This window comes from Urocampus carinirostris, chromosome 13, assembly GCF_059441175.1.
Source record: "Urocampus carinirostris isolate Australia breed hairy pipefish chromosome 13, RoL_Ucar_1.0, whole genome shotgun sequence".
Lineage (NCBI taxonomy): Eukaryota > Metazoa > Chordata > Actinopteri > Syngnathiformes > Syngnathidae > Urocampus > Urocampus carinirostris.
Genome location: NC_142361.1, coordinates 10308275 through 10335927, shown reverse-complemented (window position 1 = coordinate 10335927; position 27653 = coordinate 10308275). Strand labels below are relative to the sequence as shown.

At 38.0% G+C, this 27653-nt stretch overlaps 1 protein-coding gene across 1 annotated transcript in view; it reads left to right on the top strand.

Annotated features, from left to right (window-relative positions):
* Positions 1-27653, top strand: part of LOC148353706 (VPS10 domain-containing receptor SorCS1-like) — a 166225-nt gene that overhangs the window by 134703 nt on the left and 3869 nt on the right. The window contains exons 24-26 of the mRNA XM_088350634.1: positions 15113-15212; positions 15287-15395; positions 24979-25124. Of these exons, the coding sequence (XP_088206760.1) occupies positions 15113-15212; positions 15287-15395; positions 24979-25124 (355 nt within the window). The remainder of the gene's footprint in view (positions 1-15112; positions 15213-15286; positions 15396-24978; positions 25125-27653) is intronic.

Here is a 27653-nt window from a genome sequence, read left to right as displayed (position 1 = left end):
ATCTGCCAGTGAAATGTTTCTTGATATTTTCTAACCTTTTTTAGTAAAAAAAAAAAAAAAGTTAAAATGAGAAAAAACTATCCACCAATAGAATCTATCCACTCTGTTTTAACTGTTTCTTAATTTTCATTTTGTCGTAATAACATGAAAATCAAAATGAGCAAAATAAATCCGCCAGTTGAACCATTCTTCGGAAACTATGTTATTTATTTATTTTTTTTGCTCTAGTAAGATAATGATTAAAGTGATCTAAAATATCTTCCAATGAAACAAAAATGTTTAATTTGGTGAAAGTTAAAATAATAAAATGAGCAAACAATGATTTGCCAGTGTTTTTTTCAAACACATTCTAACTTTTTTTGTTATTTTTAGTAAAATAAAAATAAGAAAAAAGTAAAAAAAATACTGCGATTGGCTGGCAACCAGTTCAGGGTGTCCCCTGCCCACTGCCCGATGATTGCTGGGATGGGCTCCAGCACCCCCGCGACCCTACTGAGGATAAGCGGTGCAGCTGATGATGATGAGATGAGATAAAAAAAAAATAATTATTATAAAAATTATGACCAATAATTTTAATTCAGGCAGCACGGCGACGCAGTGGTTAGCGCATGTGCGGCACACTTCATGTCATGGGAACCTCCTGCGTGGGTTCAAATCCAGACTTCCTGTGCGGAGTTTGTATGTTCTCCCCGTGCTTGCGTGGGTTTCCTCCGGGCACTCCGGTTTCCTCCCGCATTTCAAAAACATGCATTTCAGGTGAATTGGCCGGTCCAAATTGTCCCTAGGTGTAAATGAGCGAGTGAGTTGTCTGTCCCCGTGTGCCCTGTGATTGGCTGGCAACCAGTTCAGGGTGTCCCCTGCCCACTGCCCGGAGATGGCTGGGATGGGCTCCAGCCTCCCCGCGACCCTAATGAGGTTAAGCGGTACAGCTGATGAGATGAGATGAATTTTAATTCATTTGATTTCTCTTTTAACATTTTGGAGTTAAATCTTATCACTTCATCAAACAAACCCCCATGACCAGCTACAATATACACAGAAAAAAAAATAGTAATCTCCTGCCAGTTACTGATATGGATGAATGTTACAGTTACTCTGCTGATTACTGGTAGAAATGAAAGATAATGAACAAGGGCATGCTTTTTTTGCTAAGATAGAATCGGTCGATTTCCAGCAGCACACGCTAGTAGGTGCCAACTGGTTTAATAATCCCTGCTTTAGGGTACTAGAAATTGGAGGAAATAGTCCTTTGTATTGGTTTAAACATTGGAGTGTATTTTAGATTTTAAATGAATTTTCTTGTATTTTAATTTGATGACAAAACATTTTGAATGAAAACATTGAATAACATTTCCATGTGCGTTGCTGTCATGTGGAAAAAATGAATTCTGAAATGAGCTTTTGCTTGTTATTTCAATTTTCAAAGTCTTTTGAAAGAGTTATTTTAAGAGTGATTGTTTTCTCCATTTTTAATTCTTAACTACATTGTTTCTCTGGCGTAAAAATTATCTCCTAATGATATTATTATTATTATTAACTGAAATGTAATTGTGCTCTCAGTCGTAATAGCGAAGCTTCGTTGCTTGTGTCGTTCTTCCTGAAGCATTGTGATACAAAGGTTTTCTCAAAATCTGTCCTGTAATAGATGACATTCAACATTAATGTTTTGTTTCACACGTAATTGTTTCAAAATGTTTCAAATCTTTTCATCAACTCCTAGTTTTTCAGCGGTTCATTGGCTCATGGCGTTTCAATGCATTCTCACTACTAAAAACAAATCACATAGATTACCAACCCTTAACATCATTTGCAAAGTAGGGATGATCTCTTATAATTTGAGGGACCTTTAGTACAGTTTTAAATGCATAATTTGAAATAAACCTATAGCGAACATTAAAACATTAGTATAATTTACATTCATCCATTGAGTTTATCTAGACTTGTATTTGAGTATGATGGGGAGAATCCTCTATTTAATTGTAATGACGGTATAATCATTATTTGGTAGAAACATAAGACGCCAAAGGCCTCAGATCAACTTTTCTGAAATTGTATTTCTGCCCTGAGATTGAAAGACTGCCAACACTTCACTTGTGTCCTTGCTATGGTTTCCGTTTTCCACCAGATGTCACTGAAGTCCTAAAGCTTTGAATATTTTTCTGCACAATTGTTAAGAAAGTCTCAGTACGTCATGAAGCTTCACTTGCCCATCACGAGCTATCAGATTACATATGGACGATTTTCCCCTGCTTATGTGGTGTGTTCCAAATAACTTGTCATTATGTGATCACATTAACAGTGAGACTTATTTCAGTATTAATGATAGTATGATTTATGGCTTACTTTCATGTAGGCGTAGAATGTGACGTGCGCATGTATGATGTCAGTTGGGTGACGAATGTCGCGAGAGTTGGTGCGAGAGTGTTGGGGAGCACGAGAGTTTAAAAAACCTCCGTATATCCTTTTTCTTCTCTCACTTGCTTTTGGCACAGTCATGTGTCCACAGGGCCCATTTTCCATACCCGGGCCCACTTAGCTATAGAGAAGGAATTTTAATGAATGCAACAGCAGCGAACTGTTATAACGGATTTCTATTGGGAAGAAATCCACGTATATGCTGATAATACTTGAACATTGTTATTAAAAAAAAAGATAGATATAAGTGATGTGGGTGCAAACATATTTACCTATGTACAGTATCCGTAATTTGAAATCAAAATTGCATTTGCCTTCCCAACAGATTTGTTACATTTTACACTAAACTCTTAAAACTCTTATGAAGTAGCTTCACTACATGTACATTTTAAAATGTATACTTAAAACATAAAAATCCTTCGAAGCAAAGCACTGCTCTCTGCAACTATGTTGATGAAAATGTCATTGTCTAAAGGCATGAGAATGTCCATTCCATCCCCGATTACTGAAGAAAACAGGTATTTCTTTTTCATTTATCACAGCTTTTTTCAAAATGAGGAGGTATTTTCGAGTAATTACACAAACCTAAACGCTTAATTATGAGACACAGTGCCCAAAAAATATTATCCATACACAATAACTATACTTAGCACTGCGAAACTGTTGACAGTTACAAATATGAAGCACAGTGATATCACATGAAGCCCTTTAGATAGCCCACTGACAACAATACAAAATGTTATCAATACTTTAAGTACCCTTACTTTGTCTGAAAAACGTGTCTGTTAATTTCACGCATCTTCTTTAAACGCATTTCCTTTTCTTTTCCAGGCTTTTTAGGCTTTACCTAGCACCTTTCTGTCCTCCATAACACCTTACTCAAATATGTCACACATGTGTCTCCCACAGTTGTAAATTAGTATAAATTTACCTTCCACTTTTCTGGGTACTAAAAACAACCAAACAAAAGTATTTTGTGAAATAGGGGAAAGGCACAGTCAATCACGTTAGTGATATTTGTAAGTGATTTAACGCCTAAAAGATTTTATACATTTGACTATAAACGATTTTATACGATTAACTACCAGTTACATGTATTGAGTTTAGTTTAATAGATATTAACTGACAGTGCCTTGATTTGATGTGCAGTGAAAGTTCAGGGCAGGCATAAGTGGTGGAAGATGTTGTTCACAGGATGGGGCGTACTGCTGATAGCACATCAGCACACCCAAACGTTGTTGACGCAGAACGACCAGGTGCTGTTTTAGGAAACCAGACATCAAGGCGCTGGTGTATGAGATTGTGAATCCCAGGGGGCTTCCTTGGCACGCCCATAGGAGGAGCAGAGACCCCATCTTTCGGAGAGACGTGAGCTAATAAGAAAAAGCAAAATAAGTGAAGAAGAAGGCCTCCCACACACACTCCAACGTCACTTCAGCCGTCGCCTTTTTTACACTTAGTTTTGCTGTTAGAAAAAAATTAACATCCACCCCTGTGTGAAAATGTCGGCCTTCCTGGTCATTTTTCTCTCAAGAAACGAGCGCGCATAATTGTTGGATGAATGTAGGTTGTGTTTGGTTAACGGAGTCAGATAAATATTTCGAACAATTTTGTTAAACGGTACAATTTGATAGTTAAATTCCAAAACTCCTTTTGCACTGCTAGATAAATAAGATGTGGATCGATCAGGCTTTTTTTAAGTGATCGCATAAAGTTGGTGGGGACAAAATAATGATTGTTCGATATTCGTGGGAAAATTGCCCTCTCGTCCATGCCAAATCGATACCTTTGGCATAGAACCTTTCTGTGAGAGATTGGACAGTTGTACCTAAGACACTGGGCATACTACACACTGATTCAACTGAATGTGTGATGTCGCTATTATAGCTCATAAAGTCTTAAATTGTCTAAAGGTCTTTTAACGCGTGCTATCAAGTTTGCAGTTAAAGTTAAAGTTGCTTTGCTTTTACACTTCATTAGGTTTAGAACGGTAAAATGTGGGCCGCTGTTTCAACTCCATATGGCACAAGTATATGACGGGCAACGTATACGCAAAGCACAATCCGTTTTAAGAGAGAGGGAAATGATGCAGCTTAGTCTTTAATGTATTATCGTTGCATCATTTTACTTTTTAAATATCTGTGTTTCTGTAGTGTAGTGGTTAGCACATTAGTTTAATATGTCAAAGGTCCTTTGTTCAAAACTAGGTCAAAACATTCATTGGCGTGGAGAAGGATGGGCATGATGGCTGTGTTTTGCTGCTGTTGGTGTCGGTGGATTTGTTCAGACCGAGGACAATCGACTTTGGCCTGGACGGATCTATTGACACTAACAAAGATGTTATATAATGAAATTGTGAATATGTTTGATTTTCGAGAAGGTTTGTTCAAACCTCACTTTGTGTTTGCTGTTAAAAACGTAATATTGGAATATAATATTGTGAATGTGCTTAATTGCTGTTGAGATTGTCATGATTGTTTTCTGTTTTTAGTGTCAATAAATTTGTTCAAACCAAACCACCAGGCTGCACTTCCCCAAGACACCACAGGACATGGTGCTCCCACAACCATAGTGGTTAAAGACATGCGCAATAGATTTTAAAAACTATGTAAGACACATTATGTTATTTTTATCATGATGATTCTCTGTTAGCCTTTAACTCTAAACAGTAAAAATCCATTTTGGATGCAAAATTAGCTGCATCCAACAAACTTAGAGGCACAGATCAGAAATAATTAATAATTGACCGTTACTTCTTTGTTAATGGTCAAAACAAATGTAGTTGTGCGTTTTATATATATAAAAAAAAAATTAGAACGGAAGTATAATTAATAATTGTAGTGTTTTTAAAAATGTATATTTTTTAAAATTTGAGTTTGGACCGGTTTTCTTTCTTTTATTCGTTCTGTCATTCTCTTCTCTTCATTCGTTCGTTCTTTCCTTCCTTTATTCCTACTTACACATCTACTTACCTACCTACCTACCTACCCATCTACCGACTAAATGTACTTCTTTCACATTTTACTATTTTTCTCCGAGCACTACATTGTAAATATGTTTTAGCAATTTTTCTTAAAATTATTGTTTTTTTTTCCTTTTTTACGTCTTCATTACATGTTGTTTTCTATCCATCCATCCATCCATCCATCCATCCATCCATCCATCTTTCTTTCTTCCTTTTTTTCTTTCTGTCTTTCTTTCTTTCTTTTTTCTTTCTTTCCTTCTTTCTCTTTCTTTCTTTCTTTCTTTCTTTCTTTCTTTCTTTCTTTCTTTCTTTCTTTCTTTCTTCCTTCCTTTCTTTCTTTCTTTCTTTCTTTCTTTCTTTCTTTCTTTCTTTCTTTCTTTCTTTCTTTCTTTCTTTCTTTCTTTCTTTCTTTCTTTCTTTCTTTCTTTCTTTCTTTCTTTCTTTCTTTCTTTCCTTCTTTCTAATATAACACGTTTCTTTCCTTTAAATCAATCCGTGATGCATATTTGAATGTTTCGGTCGTGCCGGTGCACCCAATCTTTTTTATTCAACCAATTGTAATTCACCGTCTGAGCACTAGAGAGCAATGTCGTTTAATGTAAAATCGCCGTCATACAGTCCTCTAATAAAGGGGTTACTGAATATATGATTATGGGTGTCTCACATTGCTTATTTTATCTGCAATTAGTACTACAAATTCTAGTAATGATGATAATGATGGTAATAACAGTGGACTGCATTTAGCACATCTGCCTCGCAGTTGATTTCGGATTTCAATTCCATTGAAAGACTACACATTTTTCAGGATAGAATGTGACTGCAAATGCTGTATTTGGCCAGAAATTTGTAGGTGCACCTTACATACCGCAGTCATTTTATATATCCCTTACCATACAAGGTTTTCAGTATCGAAAATATTGTTAAACATCGGTGACCTAAATCGTAAAGCGTTATAAATAACATGAATTATAACCCAAGTTGTTGCAATAAAAGCACTGCCACTTTACCACTTTACCACTAGACCATCAGTCATAGTTGCTAAAAGGCATTGGCGCTTATCCCGTCGTCACACTAGTTTTACATGAGGCCATGGACACTGATTTACATAGTGTGTTCTAATGGATCAGTCTCTCAATTTCTTCACTAACAAATGTTAAAAAATGGAGAAAACAGAAAGTATTTCAACTAAATACTTCACAAGCTCTCCTACCTACATATACATATTGAACAAAGAGCTTTTTCACACAGTGTTGAGGAAGTGGGGAGACTATTTAAGCTATCGTAATGCACTTGTTTAAAACAATGTTGTTGGCATCGTATATAAAAATAAGAAGATGCTTTCACCACCACTACTCACATTCGATTTCCATTGCAAGCAATGTTTTCAGTTCATGTTCAGCGACACTTATTGTCTGAACAATCATTGCATGGTTTTATACCGTAAGTGTATTTAGAGCCTGTTGGGAATTGAATATCAAAATGTACCGTTTACCAAATTGTTCGAATTAGTTATCTGACTCCATTAACCAAACACAACCTACATTCAGCCAACAATGTATGCGCGCTCGTTTCTTGATGGAAAAGATGAACAGGAAAGCCGACATTTCCACACGGGGGCAGATTTAATGTCATTAACAATTAACCTAAGTGTACTCCATCGAAAATGGCCGAATTTGTGTCGTTGGAGTCTCTGGGAAGCCCTCTTTTGAAGTCCTTTAGTTCTCTTCTTTTGGCCATCTTCTCCCCGCATAATGATGTGCTGGCTCCTCCCATGGGCGTGCCAAGAAAGGCCAACGTGGGCTTCACAATCTCAGAGACGAGCATCCCGATGTCTGTGGTTCCTCAAAACAACGGTGAGCGTTTCTCAAAACAACGCCTGCCGTCTTCCATCAGAATCCTGTTATCAACAGAACTAGACAAAATATTTTGCATTTGGAACAGCCTGACCTGTCATTGAACTGAAGCATACTCAGTGAAAATTTGCATTGCATTATGAGTCAATCGTATAAAATCCTTTATAGTCAAATGTATAAAATACTTTATAGTCAAATGTATAAAATTCTTCGAGCCCAATGGTAGTCATACTGTAGTCTCAATCTATTATATTCGAGGTGCCTTATTTATGAATAAAATATGACAACATACTATTTTTGTGGGGTAGCCTTTTAACCCGATGCCCTTTATAGTTTGGAAAATGCGGCAGTGGCTCAAGAGGTAGAGCGCTCGTCTTGGGATCAAGAGATCGTTGTTCGAATCCCGGCTCCTCCATGTTACATGTCGAAGTGTCCTTGGGTAAGACACTGAACCCCTAATACTCCCAATAAGCAGGTTAGCGCCATACATGGCTGCACGGCCGCTATTGGGAAATGTGAAGCACACTGTAAAGCGCTTAGGGAAGTCTTGACTTGAAAAGCGCTATACAAATGCAGATCATTTCATTTCATTTCATTTAAACATCTTATTACAGGCTGGTGACTGTTTTAAGATACACCCATTGTCCTACCCCAAATTGACTCCGGCGTACCCTCCAGATCACCCGTGACTCCACTAAGGACGAGCAGCACCCCTGAAATCTTTTCCAACCGTACTCTGTGATCAATAAAATAGCGAGGCAAGCTCAATTTTTACCCAGCAAGCAGGTGAGACCTGACCTTGGCCTACGCAAACACAACCATCGGGCCGCATGGTCGGTCTCGAACGAAGCTAATAAGAATCTAATTACACTGATGCATCGTATAATTGGCAGAAACCGAAGAGGCAAACTGGGGCGGGGAGCCTGGATTGGGAATTAAAGTGATGTATTTATCCTAAGCCTGTCTGCTTACCTGGCAGAAGCAGCTGCACAATGGGGTCATAAATCTTCAATTGACTAAGCCACGCCCTTTAAACACTCACACACATACACACGCGTGTTTGGAGTGCATGTGTGTGCAGCAAGCTTATTAAGATGTGTAACAGATGTACTGACCCTGATATGCCACTAGAACAAAAAAGTAATTATTCATGGAGCCTCGAGCGCTCCAATTTTACACAGTGGAAATATTTCAGATGGAGTGAGGTTGACTCACTGAGGCAGAAGCTGACACCTAGGATGGGTGACAGCCTCGTGGAGGGTCCTCATTGGCTCCAAATGAAGGGCCCGGCTCACACGTTACAGATAGCTTCAGTACTTGTTCTGTCAAAAAATTAACTCTTGAGTTAAAGATGATGCAAAGGTTTTTGGCCTTCGTTAACCTGCCATTGATGTCTGAGTTATAATTTTAAAGCTTTACTTTTAACAGTGCTAATCAATGTGATGCACAAATGCAATCATCAGGGACAGGTCTGATGTGTACTTATTCAGTACTTACTTAATCTGATACATCAAATAAATACTTACTTACTTCTAAATAATACTTACTTCTGATAATTACTTAATCTAGGAGCCTGAACACAGATTTTGGAAGGAAATTAAATGTTTTTGAGATGAAGTCTTTGAGGAGTATGTTAGGAATGACAAGATTGGATAGATCGAAAAATGAAATTGTGAGAGACAGAACTGGAGTAGTAGTGGAACTGAGCAAGAGTGTGGATAAGAGAGTACTTGGTTGGTTTGGACACTTGGAGAGGATGGATGAGGAGCGAATGTTGAAGAGGATCTACAGAGCAGAAATAAATGGAAGGTGACCAAGAAGAGGGCCGCGAATGACGTGGATGGTTGGTGTTATGAGTGCACTGCAGGAAAGAGGTCTAAATATAGTGGGAGCTCGAGCTCTTATTGGTGATAGAAATGAGTGGAGATGTGTTGTAAAATGATAGTTGGATGTTTAGATGTGTTCCAAGGGATGGGCAGGGCACCCGTATGATGCAGCAGGGGTAAACCAGTGAAAGTTGTCGGGCCCTGCTGTTGAACAGAAGTGTGTTGTGTCATCCCGAACCCGAGTGACATGGCCGCTTTCTTGTGTCCCGTTTCATGTAGGGGGACGAAAGCATGACCAACTTGGGTGCCGAGGTGCTTAACCTGTTTGGGTGGGCATTTGGGTTGGCCATGGTCCAAAAATGTTTGTGTGTGTTTTTTGTTACTTTTTCCCTTTTTTATTTTCTTTGTTTTTGTATGTGTTTGTCTTGCTGTCAGTCTTCCCTTTTGAGGGATATGACCAATGTTCCCTCTAAGCTGCTCGCGTGCGCATTTGCGTACTGCCCGCACATTCTCAGCGCACAAAAAAATCTATCCAGCACAATGTTCCCCTTAAGCTGCGTGTGTGCGAAATTTCGTACTACCCAGAGCTTTTCCGCGCACAAGAAAATCTAACCACCTCACTAAAATCAGGGCTCGAAATTGCTAATTAAGTGCATGGAGGTAAAAATACACGGGTTTTCTTGATGCTGTGTTCTAAATGCGGTATTTTGATGTCAATGTGAAAGTAGAACAAATTTGAGTAAAGTCAGTAGAGTTTTTCAAGAACCGGCTTCTCCGGCTCGGCTCTCTAAAAAGAACCAGCTCTTTCGGGTCCCAAACGGCTCTTCAGGTTGTTTTTGCTTCTTTAATCCCTACACGACCAAATATTATGTAAAATTGTTCACAAAATGAGTTAAAGGAAGGGGGGAACAGAACAAAAAAGAAAAAAAATACCGAAATTCAAAAAGTAGTGAAAAGCTGAGAAAAAAAGAAACGAAAGAAAGAGAAAAAAGAAGGACAATTTCAGAAAAAAAGCAAAAAAAAAGAAAAGAAAGAAACAAAGAAAAAAAGTAAATAGAGAACAAAAAGAAAAAAGTAACACCTAGGAATAAATAAACACAATGAGATTTTTTTAAAGGGATTTAAAAAAATAGAAAAAAAAGAAGAAAAAGTTTGAGTTGCATTCAAATGATTTCCAATTACACCAAGTCAATCTTGTTGCCAACATTGTACTTCCACTAAAAAATGTGATTAAATACAGTTCTGTATCGTGCAATCGACTAAGTAAGCCCCCAAAAATGTTAGTATTATGCGACAAAAGATACCAGGAAAAAAAAATGAAATGGAAATCTTGTGAAAGAATTGTTGTGAAAACAAATGACTTTTGTAGGCCGTACAACCTCTGCAATAATACATTAGTCAATTCATTCAAACGTGAACATTTTGTTTGCATTGCCGGAAACTCAGCAAAATGTAACTTGATGTCAAGTTTTGGACATGTTTGATAATGACTTAGTTGCCACACTTGGGATTGCCGTTGCTCTCTGTTGTTTCAGGCGTTGCTCACCGACTTTGTGTGAACGCTCAGACCCGTGGAAAATTAGAGGGACCATTGCATATGACCAAGGTAGATAGATAGATAGATAGAGAGAACTTAATCTGATATTCTAATTGATTAATTTCTCTTCTAAAACAACGGAATGTACTTGACATTGAAGTCAACCGACTATCCCTCGAACAATTGACGTTTTCTCAACATGTTGTTATTGGCCTTATAGCAATTCGTGTCCCATGCCAAGGCCCGCTGACCAGATGTAGCCTGCGAGGTTTTATATTGAGTCATTATTGTATCATACACCAGGAAGGATTGTGTATTACTTTTCTCTACACATTACTTCTTCCAAAAGAGAGTGGTGTTTTAATTAACATTATATATACACCACAGCCATATCCCCCTAGTGGGAGGTGGCTAGAGTCATTTCTGACACTTTTTGGAGATTGATTCAGAGGAGGGGATTCCCAGCCCCCTCGCTCAACCCAACTGAGGTGTTGGGAGTCATTTGGTGACCAAACGCCCCAATTCCAACCCCTAATGCTGAACGCCAAGCAGGGAGGCAACGGGTACCAATGTTTTAAGTCTTAAGTATGACTCGGCAGAGGCTTGAACCACAACCGCCCAGTTTCGGGGCGAGCTGGTAACATACTTTTGCAATTTATTTGAGTTGAGTGAATAATATAAATTTGCTATTATTATGTTTTCTTCTCTGAAGCAATTTTTGCCCACTTTTGCTAAAATAGAAACGTCAACTGGTCAATAGCCGGGACTGGGAGAGCAAGACGTGGTCGGGGTCGTAAACGAGTCGTAAGCCCGAATGAGAGAGCAGACGTGGTCGGAATCAAAAAGGGGTCATAGCCAGAGACAAGCAGGAGCAAAAACGGGACAGGCGGGAGTCAGGGTTGAAAAAAAGGCTTGCCGTGTAAAAACAGAGGTTCGCAGAAAGACTGACCAAAAGGGGATTGACAGGACAGGGTTTAAATAGTGGGTAAGCCAATCCATCAACAAGCTGCAGCTTGCGCCACACGGGCGGGGCCAATTGGGCGCCATCGCAACTGTGACAAAATATTTCTGTCATAGGAATGAGAACATATTGCTTTATCTATCTAATCATATTGTAATCTATTTATGTTTTCCGTTTTCAAGTAGGTTCACTAGACTCTATGCTTTATTTTGAAAATGTTCAACATTCGTTCAGTGTGGCTTGTGACCAAATCTTTTATTCGTCCAGCTGTCCATTTTACTTTATCACCCTGTACTTTTCAGACTGGTTTTCTACGCAGCATCCATTTTGCATTGAATATTTGTGTAACGCTTAATATATCTACTCAATATCAAAAGTCGTAAAATCAACATATATTATTTGACTTCAACACACTTCTTGCCTTGGGGTCGTTGGATTGTATTTGACTGTTCTAAAGAAACCAAACGATCACATGAGCACATACTGTATTTGTATTTGATAACTATTTTCAATCAATTAAAAAATATACCATACGTATTTTGGATGAATATTTAGAAAAAGATTCATATCCAAATTAATTTGGGTATTATATGTAATAGGAGTCTTTAGCCACAAGATTGCTGGTTATTCTATTTTCTAATTTCCCTTTTGTGTCTTAGGTTCCCTTTTCAATTTTTGATTTGAATATGACTTTCCTGTAGTAAAAATGGAATATGGGTAGGCAGTTCAATGCTTCTGTTTTAGCAGAAAAGTGTGTCTTCATGCAGGTTTCATACACCTTTTTCATGGCCAAACTCAAAAGCTATTCAATGGACTTTCAAAGACAATTTTCTAACTTCTCCAGTACCATTCAAATAAAAAAAAAATCATCATTATATTAGTAATAATAAAAAGTATAGATTAATTGTCATTATCATTATTATTATTGATCCCATCAACACTACCAATATATTTAAGGTTGGTGCAGTTCTAATTTTCTTTATTTAATGCTTGGTGTATAGAGTCAGACTGCTAGGAAACATGACAACAATTTCAAGCAGTTACAAGCATCCAAAATTCAAGCACTTTTTAAACCTTGAAAACACAACATGAATATTCAAATATTTTCACAGATTTACGGACTGTGTCAGCATATCATTGTTTGGCAATTGTTGCCCATTTTTGGAAATGTATTCTTTCATGAAAAGCAACAATTGTGTTTCCCACTAGGTACTTTTCTATTTTTTAGCATATCTAACACTGTAATTTGCATGCATGTTCTGGAAGCACTGCTGTTACGTGAAATGCTTTTATATGAAGAAAATAGACTCGGGATTCAAATCATGGATGACAAATATTTGAGGTTTACTTTTGAGAGGTTTTTCTAAATGGAACTTGCCAGCTAAACTTTTAAACGTGTTACAAGACAAAACACATCTGTCACCACAGACGACAAAAAGGAATATACTGGACTGTCTCAGAAAATTAGAATATTGTGATAAAGTTCTTTATTTTCTGTAATGCAATTAAAAAAACAAAAATGTCATACATTCTGGATTCATTACACATCAACTGAACTATTTCAAGCCTTTTATTATTTGAATATTGCTGAATTTGGCTTACAGCTTAAGAAAACTCAAAAATCCTATCTCAAAATATTAGAATATCATGAAAAAGTATACAAGTAGGCTATTCAACTAATCACCTGAATCATCTAATTAACTCGAAACACCTTGCGAGGGTTTCATGAGCCTTAAAAACACTCAGCTTGGTTCAGTAAACTGAATCAAAAGTATGGGGAAGACTGCTGATCTGTCTGCTGTCCAGAGGACCATCATTGATACCCTCCATCAGGAGGGTAAGACACAAAAAGAAATTTCTCAAAGAGCAGGCTGTTCACAGAGTGCAGTTTCAAAGCATATCCACAAAAAGTCTGTTGGAAGGGAAAAATGTGGCCGGAAACACTGCACAACCAAGAGAGATGACCGCAGCCTTAACAAAATTGTGAAGAAGAGCCGCTTCCAGAATTTGGGGGAGCTTCAAAGACAGTGGGCTGAAGCTGGAGTCCAGGTATCAAAAGCCACAGTTCACAGACGTGTCCGGGAAATGGGCTACAATAGCCGTATTCCCATGGTCAAGCCACTTCTGAACTCAAGACAACGGAAGAAGCGTCTGACTTGGGCTATGGAGAAGAAGCACTGGACAGTTGCAGAGTGGTCCAAAGTCCTCTTTTCAGACGAAAGCAAGTTTTGCATTTCATTTGGAAGTCAAGGCGCCAGAGTCTGGAGAAAGGCTGGAGAGGAGCAAAATCCAAGTTGCTTGAAATCCAGTGTGAAGTTCCCACAGTCAGCAATGGTTTGGGGAGCCATGTCAGCTGCTGGTGTTGGTCCACTGTGTTTCATCAAGTCCAGAGTAAATGCAACTGTGTACCAAGAGATTTTAGAGCACTACATGCTTCCATCTGCTGAAAAGCTCTATGGAGATGAGGATTTCATTTTCCAGCATGATCTGCCACCTGCCCACAGTGCCAAAACCACCAGTAACTGGTGCACTGACCATGGCATCACTGTCCTTGATTGGCCTGCTAATTCCCCTGACCTGAACCCCATCGAGAATTTGTGGGGTATAGTTAAGAAGAAGATGAAAGACACCAGACCTACAAATGCAAATGAGCTGAAGGCCGCTATCGAAGCATCCTGGGCATCAATAACACCTCAGCAATGCCACAGGCTGATTGCCTCCATGCCACGCCGGATTGATAGATAGATAGATAGATAGATAGATAGATAGATAGATAGATAGATAGATAGATACTTTATTCATCCCCGAAGGGAAATTCACTTTTCCAGCAGCATCCCTGAGCTGAGAACAATCAATTGAAAATAACACGGGAGCTGCTGGAGTGGCTGCCATTCGTGACGGCGCCGGAGAAACGATTCAATTTGAATCATGTACAAACAAACAATTGAAACGATTCAATTTGAATCATGTACAAACAAACAAACAAATGAATCATGCAGTAATCCGTGCAAAAGGATTCCCAACCAAGTACTGAGTGCATCAATGGACATTTTCAAATGTTTGATTTAGTTTTGCTGTTATAAAATTATTTTTTTACTTGGTCTGAGGAAGTATTCCAATATTTTGAGATAGGATTTTTGAGTTTTTTTCAGCTGTAAGCCAAAATCAGCAATATTCAAATAATAAAAGGCTTGAAATAGTTCAGTTGATGTGTAATGAATCCAGAATGTATGACATTTTTGTTTTTTTAATTGCATTACAGAAAATAAAGAACTTTATCACAATATTCTAATTTTCTGAGACAGTCCAGTATATTTATTTCCAAATGTCAGCGACTCACTAAAGCAAAACGCCCTTTACCTGACAGCGCTTCCATCAGCATCAAACACGTGCCGGCTCCTCGCTGTTAGGGCTTTTTATTTTTTTTCTTCCCTGCACTCCATTTGCTCCGCTTTAGAAGAGGAAAAATTCATAATTCAAGCATCGGAATGAAAATGACTAAGGCTGAAATATTGATGGGGTGCCGGCACTGCTAACCATTTGCCTCCCTTGCAGCTCTCCCAGGTGCTGCTAAGTGCTCTAAACCAAGACCTGGTCCAGTTCACACTCAAGGCGGGAGTGCAGGTGAACGTCTATGCCAGCAGACTTTCGCCAGGTGAGTGTGCACACGGGTTCGATTCAGGTAACTGCTCGTTGGAGTTAATGCAATTTGGCCTTCTTATTTTGAAGCTCCTCTGGTGGACAGCAGCGATAGCAGACACAGCAGCTTGGCAATTATAATGTTGGTGTCCGTGGCTCTCATGGGTCTACTTGTCTTTGCCATATTTAAATTTAAAAGGTATGTGTATGCATGAGTCACAAACACAGTTGCATATCAATTTTTCATTTGATTTCAGGACTTAAAGGTAAAATCTCATTCAAATAAAATACAGACTAACCTCAAACATTTCACTTTTAAGTCTGGTAGTACACATGTGGAAATACTCCGGTCAGAGTAGAACACAGATTGACTCAAGGTGGTGCTAGGGCACTGTCATACATGACAATCTTTTAACATTTAAGAGCGGTAGATGTAACCACGCACTCTATTTTTACGTGGAAAACACAATCCGTTTCCAGAATTTTAACAAGAAAACAACATGCGCTTGTTTAAAAACTGAAGTGGCAAACTCTTGCCAAAACGGATTTCAAATTTAATTGTTGGAGCGGTTTATTCACACACAAATACTTATTGTCGCTTTAAGATAAAGCAGCCGATGTGTAGTTGATGTTTAAATTGGAAAAAAAAAATATATTTTTTTTTATCGGTAGGTTTTGTTTAGGGGAGAAATGTGACAATGTTGGTGAGTAAGTTATTTTTACAAAATTACAAAAAAATGTCCGGGATAAATAATGACAAACACAGTATTTTAAAAAACATTTGCCTCTAAACATGTATGCATAATATATCTATTTGTTTATTTAAACACTTGTTAAAAAAAGGGTGTGCATATGTACAAATTTTACCATTTATCCCTATAACCATTTGCACACATGCTGTTTAACAGGGTCAGCAACTTTTAACTGATTAGAGACTAAAAATGAGCGCTGAAAAATAGAAACAATTAATTAATTTATATTAGATACCAATTCATGAAACCATTATTCATTATATTACAGGTAAAGTGTTTATTATTATTTATTAAAATATAATGTTGATTTGAATAATGAGCGAATATACACGTACTATCATTTAAACAAGCATCTTTAATACTTCCACTTAGATCAAGTAATTAGCATTTATTTTACATAACGTGAGCCTCACCTAAACGGGCGTAATATAATCGTCTGCCATCTAACTGGTACGAGTACCCAAAAACCTTAAAAAAGGCTGGGCAAACATAAAATTAAAATGGTGCATTTTGGTCTCTTTGAGTCTCCATAGTTTGTAATCTTACTTGTGCTTTTTAGTAGACATTTTCAGTTGCATTACGCTATACAATGACATCAAGTTGCACAAATGATATGCACTGTTCCTTTAATATCAAAACAAATCATCTGGAGGAGTTGCTTCCAGGCAGCACGGCGACGCAGTGGTTAGCCCGTGTGTGGCACAGTTCTGAGGTCATGAGATCGAACCTCCTGTATGGAGTTTGCATGTTCTCCCCGTACTTGCGTGGGTTTCCTCCGGGATTCCTCCCACATTCCAAAAACATGCATGTTAGGTTACTTGGCCGGTCCAAATTGTCCCTAGGTGTGAATGAGCGAGTGAATTATCTGTCCCTGTGTGCCCTGCGTCTGGCTGGCAACCAGTTCAGGGTGTCCCCTGCCCGAGGATGGCTAGGATGGGCTCCAACACCCCTGCAACCCTACTGAGGATAAGCGGTGCAGATAATTGATGGATGGATGGAAGTTGCTTCCATCCTTTAATGTATAAATTATTTTGTTTTTTGGGGGAGAAGTCATTGAGAAAAGTTAACTTTTTGTATATTTATTTATATTTTTAAAATTATATTGTTATATATAATCATACAGTTCATTATTTTTGTACACAGTAAAAAGTGATATGAAGCCCCCCCACAAAACACTTAAATTGATTGAGAAATTTGTATCAGTACCTCTATGTAACTGTGGAATAAGTAGCTTAAAACGTGTACCGATTTAAAATAAAGATTTGAAATGTAAACAATACCCTTTAAGCAAAGCAGACCAATTTTTTTTTCCATAAAACTCTCAAGATAAACACATTATACTGATATTAATGAGATATTGACCAGACTTAGAGTGGGTGTTAGCGTCTATTCAAATATCATCAACATTTCAATATTGTCTTTTCAGGTAAGATTGATGTTGGAACCGAGTCTCTGTACTTCTACCTAAGTGCATTTATATAGCAAATACGAAAGGTAGGAAAATCATTCCTACAAATAATCTCCATATGGTGGGAAAACGTATTGCATGGATTCTACAGAAAGATGTGATTATGTGCTAATAATATCCAAATATGAATCTGTCCTCTATCCTATCAGAAAGTAGCCTCTCTCCAACCTCCCCAAGTATTTGTCCGCCACACATTTGTGACTTATGAACACGGATGCCACAAAAATAGCTGCAGGAATAAGACAATCCCCCTCTGTCTCAATTTGCGCGCTATTACAGCCAATGACAGACGAATCGATTGTCGGCCGCCCCGAGTGCCAAACGGGTGTCAAGGCCTCGCAGATATCAATAATCATCTGTGTGCCAATGCCAGGCCTGACCTTTAGGAAATGCTAAACAAGGCGAAGCGCCACCTGTCTCGATGGAAGAGAAGTGTGACAAGATAATTCCAAAGACAACATATGTGCCTCATGTGAAGCTGGAGAAACACTCACGGTCACTGTAAATGTTTCATTTTTTGCAGCAAAATTTTGCCACAAAGATTAACAGATGCCATGCGGTTGGAAGGGATGGATAGAAAGAAAATAGGAGGAAGCCAGTAGGGAAAAAAGGAAGGCTTAAAGGAAAGAATATCAAGAATAAAGAAAGAAACACGTAAAAGAACGAAAAAAGGAGAGAAGGATGGACAGAACAAACAAGAGAAGGAATGAAGGTATCAAGAAAGAAAGAGAGGAAAGAGAGAATGATTGAAGGATGGAAAGTAGAGACGAAATAATGAGAGTAGAAAGGGAGGTAGGAAGGAAAGAAAGGAAGAATGGCTCAGGGAATGAGATAAAGAAAGAATGAAGGAACAAAATAGAGAAGGACGGTGGGAAGGACAAAAGGAAGCAAGATAGAAAAGAAGAAACGAAAGAAGCAAGGAAGAAAGTAAGGACAAAGGAACATAAAGAGGAAGAAGGAGGCAAGGAAGAAATGATGTAAAGAAGGGAAAAATGAAGAATTGAAGGACAGAATGGTGATTAAAGGAATAAAGGAATACATTAATAAAGTAATGGACAGAATAAATAAATGAATAAAGGAAAAATAGTAAAGGAAGGAAAGGAATAAACAAAAGTAAGGGAGGAAGGAAGGAAGGGAGAGAGATAGGAAGGAAGAAGGGAAGGAAGGAAGGAAAGAATGAATCAAAGGAGAAATAAAGGAAATAAGGAAGCAAGGTAGGAATAATTTAAGAAAAGAATGAATGAGCAAATAATGTAAAGAGGTAAAGTGGACATGACAAAGGATAAAAGGAAGAAAGCAGGAAAATAATGAATGAAGCAAAAAAGGAGGGAAGGAAGGTAGAAAAGAGAGAATCAAGGAATATTTGAATGAAGATAGGGATGTCATGGATGCCATGATGCCCAATTGGCCGCGCCCACGTGTGTCACGGTTGCCATAGTGCCCAATTGGCCCCGCTCGTGTGGCGCCAGCTGCGGCTCATTGAGAGATTGGCTATCTGTCTACATTGAGCGAGCGCTCTCTTGCTTCCTTTGTCAGCCCGTCAAACGAACTTCTGCCCCACAAGACGTGGATTCTAACTCGGTCCCGTTTTCCTGTTAGGATATCCAGTCCGGTATTGTTCCCGTTTATTTTTGTCCTGTTTAATTTCGGGTTCCAGTTTTGTTTCCGTCTGTTTTTTTCCTGTTTGTTATTTTCTCCTGTTTTTTTCCTGTCTAGTTTCTCCTGTTTATTTTCGATATCCTGATTCGTTATCGACCACATCTGTCCGGTATCAACTCGGACAATTGGAATCAATTTCGTTGGTCTCTGGCATCCTGTCTTTCCATGCCAGACCGGCTGCCTAATGTGCATGACTCCCCATTTCCTGTAAAATAAAGGCTTGTGTGAGAACGTCACGCGATTGGGTCCTGATCCGGTTCTGGTTCTTGACAAGAGAGGAAAAATGAAGGAAGGAAATGAAGGGAGGAAGGAAGGAAACAAAGAAAAGCATCCTTGCAACAAAATTAACATTTTTCAATTATGTCAAGTCCTAAATCTTAGTCCTTAATATAAATCATGACACACTTGTGTGTATATATTTGTATAAAAATCATATAACAGTATTATTGTGTTGCCCGTTTAAATAAATTACGTTAAAAATAAATAAATAAAAACCTATGTTTTTAATTCGTATAGATCATTTCTCATTCCGTCAAAATTTGTGTCAGGAAACATAGGAGAACAAGAGTTAAGTGTAATTTTGCAAATTGTATTATTTAATGTATATGCACTCACAATTTATGTCAGACTACAAGCACAAAATATTACCTATTCAATTAGTCAAGTCAACTCATGTTTATTTGTTTAGCCCTTAATCACAAGGAGTCTCAGAGGGCTGCACAGACCACAGATTATTGAAAACTACAGACTATTATTACACCATCACCTGATCTTAAACCCACATGAGGTCAAGGAAAAACTCAAAAATCTCAACATGAGAAAAATGAAGGAACCTTGAGAAGGGACCCACATGAGTTTATCCCCCTTCCAGGCTGCAACAGATGTTATAATAACAAATAATACACAGATATCATCACTAGAAATAAAGGTCATTAAAAAGCTATAAAATATAAGTGTGTTTTAAGCCTAGATTTAAACAGTTCCACTAAGGTTTCAGATCGAATCTCAGGCTGCAGAGCATTCCACAACACTGGAGCTCGAATGAAGAACGCTCTGAAACTTTCGGTTCTCTTTTTGCATAAGGGATATCTAGTAGACTAGCCTTTTCAGAGCGAAGGCTCCGGACCGTAACATAGGGGAGGTAACAAACACATAAATTATAATCCACGCAATAGACTGGGACTGGCGAATTTTAGCAATGTTGCGAAGATGGGAAAAAAAGCTGTTCTAGTAATATTCCTAACGTGTTTTAAAGGACATATTGGGGTCAAACGTGACACCTACATTTTTAAATGAGTCACTCTGGGTGATATTGCATTGCCAATATTCAGAGCAGGTTCTGAGAGTAAATCACATCCTTTAGATGGAATACTTTTTGTATTTTGGATGGATTTACCATTTTGTAATCCACAACACATTTATAAATAATGTTCACCATGCTGTTATAAAATAAAATAAATACAATTCTAATTCATTACTTTTCTTTTATGAAAGGAAAATTATTGTTATTTTTTTTAATAATACTGATATCTTACCACCATCATTAAAAGCATTTTTATCTTAAATGTAACCTCACTATCTGATTGAATGTCATATAAATGTCTTTTGAATTTATGAAGAAACATGAATAGCTTCATATGAATTTTACCACTTTTTCACCAGTCAAGAGGTTGTTAGGAATGAAAGGGAATCCTGACTTCACCTACCTTCTCGAAAGTGCTGAAGAAATTGCGGGGACATCTAATCATATAGTAAACTTAAAGAAAACGAGAATCGGGATCACTACTAATATTGGCTATAGCTGAATGCTGCAGCAACAGTGGGAGGATGCAATAAGTTTGCATTTTCCAATAATTATATAGCTTGCTCTTCCTTCTGATAATGAGTGGTTGGGTCCAACAACCGAGATAATTGGAAACTGTCTTTTTTTCTCCTGACCAGAAGAGAAACTGGATGACTCAATTACATGGCATAATCAGGAAAAGGATAGTTGATATCAGTGGTAATATCCATCCATCAATTATCAGCACCGCTTATCCTCAATAGGGTTACGGGGGTGCTGGAGCCCATCCCAGCTATCTCCAGGTAGTGGGCAGGGGACACCCTGAAATGGTTGCCAGCCAATCGCAGGGCACACAGAGACAGACAATTAACCCGCTCATTCACACCTAGAGAGAATTCGCACCGGCCAATGAACCTGACATGCATGTTTTTGGATTGTCGGAGGAAACCGGAGTTCCTGGAGGAAACCCATGCAAGCACGGGGAGAACATGCAAACTCTACACAGGAGGGTTCGATATCATGACCTCAGAACTCTGCCGCACACAGGCTAACCACTGCAAGCCGTGCTGCCCTGTGGAAATATGTCACTTATGAAAATTGGAACAAATATAAATTTACAGGAGAGAATGCATCTATAATTTTGAACATGCTTGAAGAAGAGATGACTTTACTAAAAAAGACCCTCAAGATGCAAAATAAAATCAAAATTGTTCCAAAGGGCCTCTCCTTTATTACTATTATTCGATTATCATACTATTTATTTGTGTACAACGCACATTTCTTATACCTGTAAAATAAGTTTGGGTGCGCGTTATCCACAATGTTTTACGCTAGTATATTATCATATGTTCGCAAAAAATGTTTCTGACCAGAATTGCAAATACTGAATGCAACAAGAATCAAACCCAGGTCATTGTGGTGAGAGTACCGTATTCCAACCACTTGACCAACATTAATGGTGATGACGTATGAAAAGGTATTCGATTTTATCACATTGTCACACCATTGTTATTCACAGAGCCGAATGTTAGAGGATTGAGAAAACAGAAAGTTGTCTTGAAATATATACACAAACGCAAAATTGTACGACAATGGAAACAAATCTTAAGTGTATCCGATGATGAATCAGACTTTGAGGGACATTAAACAAATACAATCTACATTTTATTTTGGTATTTTGATTGTAGTTGACCCTGTCAATAAATAATCTTAATCATGTTCAAACATATTTAATGTTTAGTTTGAGCTGAGAATAAGTAAAACAAAATTTCATACCAATTCTTACTTTAAAAAAGGGGTGCACATTATACACTAGTGTGCGATATACACAAACAAACACAGTAAGTCTCTTTTGTTACAAAAGATCCGCCCTAAAGGGTGTGGAAATCGAAGGAGAGCAGCACTGTTAGCCAAAAGTGACAATGATTTAAAAAGGGCATAATACAGAGTCCCAATGGGTGCTTGCAATCCTTGAAAGTACTTTAATTTTAATGTTGTGTTTTCAAGTATTGAAAAGTTCTTGAATTTAGGGTACATTTTTTGTAACTACTTAAAATTGTTGCCATATTTCTCAACAAATCTGCTTTAAAATGATTTAGATACTGCTCTTTGGTGGCTTTGTTTTGCCTTTGCATTTCTTCTTCCCTATTGATTAACGGCATGTTTTATTAGTATGTATGGCTTTGTTCTGAACAGGGCACGATGGGATTTGTATTAGTGTAAGGATTACATATAAATTATGGACATTTTCCGAGTGATAAATTGTAAATAGGACTTCCTGCAACTGAAAATGTTGGTTACATATTATCGTCATTTTCACCCAACACCTGTATGGGGAGATTTATCTCAGAAACAAATGTATTTGTGATTACCTCAAAATAAAAATAATCTGTTTTGATATATACACATGCAAGATTTAAAATTGCCTTGCAACTGGCTGGCAACCAGTTCAGGGTGTCCCCTGCCACTTCCAGGAGACAGCTGGGATGGGCTCCAGCACCCCCCCGACCCTACTGAGGATAAGCGGTGCAGATAATGGATGAATGAATGAATGAATCCCAGAAAAATTTGTGGCACTGCAAAAAACATTATTCACACCAGATTTTTTAAGGTGGTGGAGAAATTGGAAAATTGTCATTGAAAGTCCTTAAAAGTGTTTGTATTTGGCTATAAAAAAGGTGTATGAACCCTGAAAACAGTCAAAATAATGACCGAACTGGCATCCTATGAAATCTCCTTTGCAAGTGTCCAATATAAAAACAGAAAAGCAGAAAAAAACTTTAAAACATAAGACTGGACTTTTGAGAAACGCAGAAAATAAAACAAATAATACGTTTGAGGCTTGATGTGAGTTTGAGCGTATGAAAAATTGAAGGATGCGAACAATAGCAAAGTGCAAACGTGGGGCCCGGTGGAACGCAAAGTGCCCCCGTTCGTTCGCTTTTAAGAAATCCTCCCGCGTGCTTAAAAATTGAGAGCCACGCATTATGTTTAGTGGCAGCATTAGCGCCACTGAGCACTCCATGGCAGCTCTCCATTAACTCCTGTCCCTCGATCTCCTGATTTTTTAAAGGATTCTCGCTCGCTTTCAGGTAATATTTAAGGATTTGCCTCAGTCTAAACCTTCACCTTTTAAGGGTTTGTTTGTTGATACGTTTTGATTTCATGACCACCTCTTAATAACAGAAAAAACGATACTTTCATTGGAATTCATTCATTGAGGTAGCCAGTCAATATTGTGATCTTATTGAATACTGGATACAAAACACAGTAAACACAAGCGCTTAGGCATGTGGCTCTCAAACTTGTTTTAGTGTGGAAAGGTATGTTTTCAAGTACCCCTATAAAACATTTCTGGTTACAGCAAAAAAAAAAAAGAAATAAAAGGCTTTCAAAAAGAAATAAACTACTGGGAAACCAAACCGAGTAATGATTAGTAGTTCCTAAATAAAAAAGACTGATGACCTAAAATTTGATAAAAAAATGAGGTACCCACTTCTTTAATACGATTTCTAACATATATATATATAGATATAATTGATGGTGTCTGAAGGGACACTATGTAATATTTAAGCTCTAAATGTCGCTAAATTGTGTAGTGCAACCAAAAGCGAGTGTTGCAAAGCAAGGAAGAACACAAACCATGGAATCTCAAAGTCACCAAACTGCTGCACCATTTTCTTTTCATTTTTTGCTGTTTTTTACAGGGATTTTGGGGGGCAGGTACCAGTAGAGGCAAGATGTAAAATGAATACAAATGTATCTACGATTATTTAAAAAAATGCACCTCTAAATGATCATGTTCATGTTTTTAACTTTTTTTCCCCAAAATAACTTTTGCTCTTTCAAATTTTTAAAAATAATCTTGCTGCTATATTGCACCGTTTATTCAAAACTGATTTGAAAATGACTTCAGGAAACTCTTGACTTATTTACTTCAGATGATATTTTCTTGCCCTCATATGGATTATTATTGCAAACAAAGAAAAACATATTTTACCTTCCTTCAATAAGTAGATAAGTCCATTTTGTTGGCGATAGAAAGCATCTTCCTCTTTCGTTTGGCCCTGGTGCTTTTGTCAGTCCAGAATATTTGTTGATATTAAGCCTTTTAGAGAAACTTGACATTGGAAAAGATGTGCGTGTACGTAGTAGTGTAGGTACCGCAAACTGTTTCACGTACATGTGCAACTTAAACCATAGCCGGTAAGAATGCAGATCACAATGCACGATTCTAATCTGCAAAGTAGTGAAACAACAAAAAAGAAAACGCCATACATCGAGGTATGACTGTATATGCATGAGTAATTAGAAAATTAAAAGACTAACGCAACAACTGTAGTCGGAATAAATACAGTTGTCAGACTGTAATTAGATTTCCGTTTACATGGCCCTAAATAGTTACAATGGTAGCAATATTCCGGTTCCAACTGGATTTTTTCCCTCTGTTAACCTACCCAATATTTTTGAAATACAGACCTTTCAATAATTCCCTTTAGAATATTTTATTATGGATTGTTCTTTTAAAAACAGTAAGCAAAAGATAATACTATAGCTGGTTGGCTAGCGAGCGGCCAACTTAGGTTTTGCATAATTTTTCCCTTGTCTACCTCCATTCCAGGAAGATTCCGGGACTAAAAACGTACACAGCGGAGCAGCCTGACAAAGAACAAGAAGTAGTGACCTCGGTGGCGGACACCAAAGTCCAAGCGGAAAAGATGACCTCGCTGGACAGAGTGGATGTACAGTTGGATGCCAAAAGCAGAGGTTTGGTATTTTATTAACATAAGCAATGTATCACAATCGGGTTCAACATGATTCTTAAAAGTTAATAAACAAAAGCAGTGGGGAGGGGGAAGTGGGGTGGGACGGTTGGCCAGGTAACGCTATGAAAAAAGAAGCACTTCAAGGCCAGCTTTATCGGAGCACGCAAGACATGATTAATACGTGCCGACGCGATAGGATCATTACAAGAAACAAAACACCTTCGCATCCCTCTTGCTTAATAGCCTTGCTCCTTTATTACTCGCATGCATAACTTAACCTTTGAATAAACACAGACGCCATTTGGAAGTTGAAGGGAATGCTGCATGCGGCTGCTTTTTTCAAAAGCTTCATTCTATTTGACAAAAAGTCAAAATCGTGCATTATCGGGCTGTCTGAAGAGTGAGTTTATAATGGAAAAACATGCCGTGTTTATAAGGTTGTTATTTGAAAATTTCTGTAAAATGTGTCTTAATTTTTCCTTTTTCATGGTTGACATTTTCAATGGTTCCTTGCAGCCCCACTAGTCTAAACAGTGCGTTCCGGTTCATGTAGCATTGAGCAGCAAAATCAACCTATTTTCATAAAATTTAGGCTAAGGTTATTTGGCCCCTAATGCGACTGAAATTGACATCTGTTAAGATTAACCCCCAGTAGACAATAAAAAACTGAGAGAGAAGTCATCAACGGATTTTGAAATTGCAAGGAGGGCAGGGAGAGAAGCCTATAGATAAGAAACTCCAACCTGTTCTAAGGCCTCCACTGAGCCCTTTTTTTTTAATAAGTCTTCAAGGTTACAAAAAGCAGATCAGCCTTAAACGGTTTGGCCCCTGAATGCGACTGGAATTGACATCTTTAAATTTAACCTTTAGTAGACAATTAAAAAAAGAGAAAAGACATCAATGTATTTTGAACTTGCAAGGACAGGGAGAGAGGCCTTCAGATAAGAAACCCCAACCTGTTCAAAGGCCCTCCCCTGAGCCCTTTCTTTGTATTAAGTCTTTAAGGTTTCAAAAGGAGATCAGCTTTAATGGATGTGGATATCAAAGGACAGCAACATGATTGGCCTATAGTAACAATGATGTCAATAGCGCATAATAATCAAAACAACGAACCACTGTCCATAATAATAATCTAAACAACAAACAATGAGCCAAAATAACAAACAACTGCTCACAATAATAATAGACAAAACAAACAGCCATGACATCCCCAACAGACTTTTTTTGCTGGTATCCGACAGTAAAACACAGACTAAACGATAATATCAGTGAACAGAAACAAAAAAAAACAAAAACAAAATCAAACAATCAATTATTAATTGTAAAATACAATACATCATTTATTTAAACACATCACACTCACTATCATTAATTGACCACTAACGGCCAGTGTTGGGAAGTAACTGAAAAAAGAGAATTACCGTAAATTCCGGACTATAGAGCGCACCTGATTATAAGCCGCACCCATCACATTTTAAGAGGAAAACCGATTTTGTAATTACACAAGCCGCACCTGTATATAAGCCGCATGCGCCCACATTAAAAAAAATGTAACACAAACACAAAATTAACCCAAACCCGACTTTAAGTCCCGCGATTGAAACTGAATGTCCTTCATAAAAGTACACAGTCCGAAAATCACAGCCGGCAAAATGAACGGAAAATGATGCCGGTACTTAAGGTTTGATGCAGACCTGCAGTCCGGATCCCGTTGAAAGTAATCCAAGGAAAAAAAGTGTATATTTCCAAATGTAAGGGTGGAAAAAATATATATCCACTATTGTCCGCCGCGTCCACAAACACTCACCTTTACCGGTCCCCACTTCCCGTCACCCCGCGTTTGTTTCGCCCCTTCTTTTTCAGAATAAGTGTTTGAAATAAATACATTACAAAAATATACAGTTGCAAATACATATTATACATGTTTACACATATTTACAAAGAAAGACGGTACACCGACAGAGTTTTCAAAGCTTTAATAATAATAATATAACTTTCATCCCAAACGGTGCCTGTGACAGGGCAGTTAATGGTAGCAACACGCTAGCAACACGCTCGCAACACAGTGAACGGGTCTGATAAAAAAACATACCGTACTTGTGAAAATCACGGTAAACCGTCCACATCTTCCTCCTTAAAGCTGAAGCCATCAAAGTCGTCTTCCTCAGTGTCAGAAAGAAACTTTGTCATATAGATGTCTTCCCACGCTCCCTTATTCCAAAACACGCTAGCAACACGCTTGCTCCTTCTTTATCAGACTGCTCGATTGCTTTTAGCTTGAAAGCTGCGTCACGTGCCTTTCTTTTTGCATTTTGCATGATGAGGGTATGTTTACGCTAATTTAATTCATGCACAAGCCAAGAAGTTGCAGTCTTCCTCGGCGCATATATTCCATCGGTCTAAATCCTACCTTTTGTACTCGAGCGCCGCTGGCGGCCGTTAGAAGAATTACATAAATTGGCCGCATCACTAAATAAGCCGCAGTGTTGGACGTTTGGGAAAAAAGTAGCGTCTTATAGTCCGTAATTTA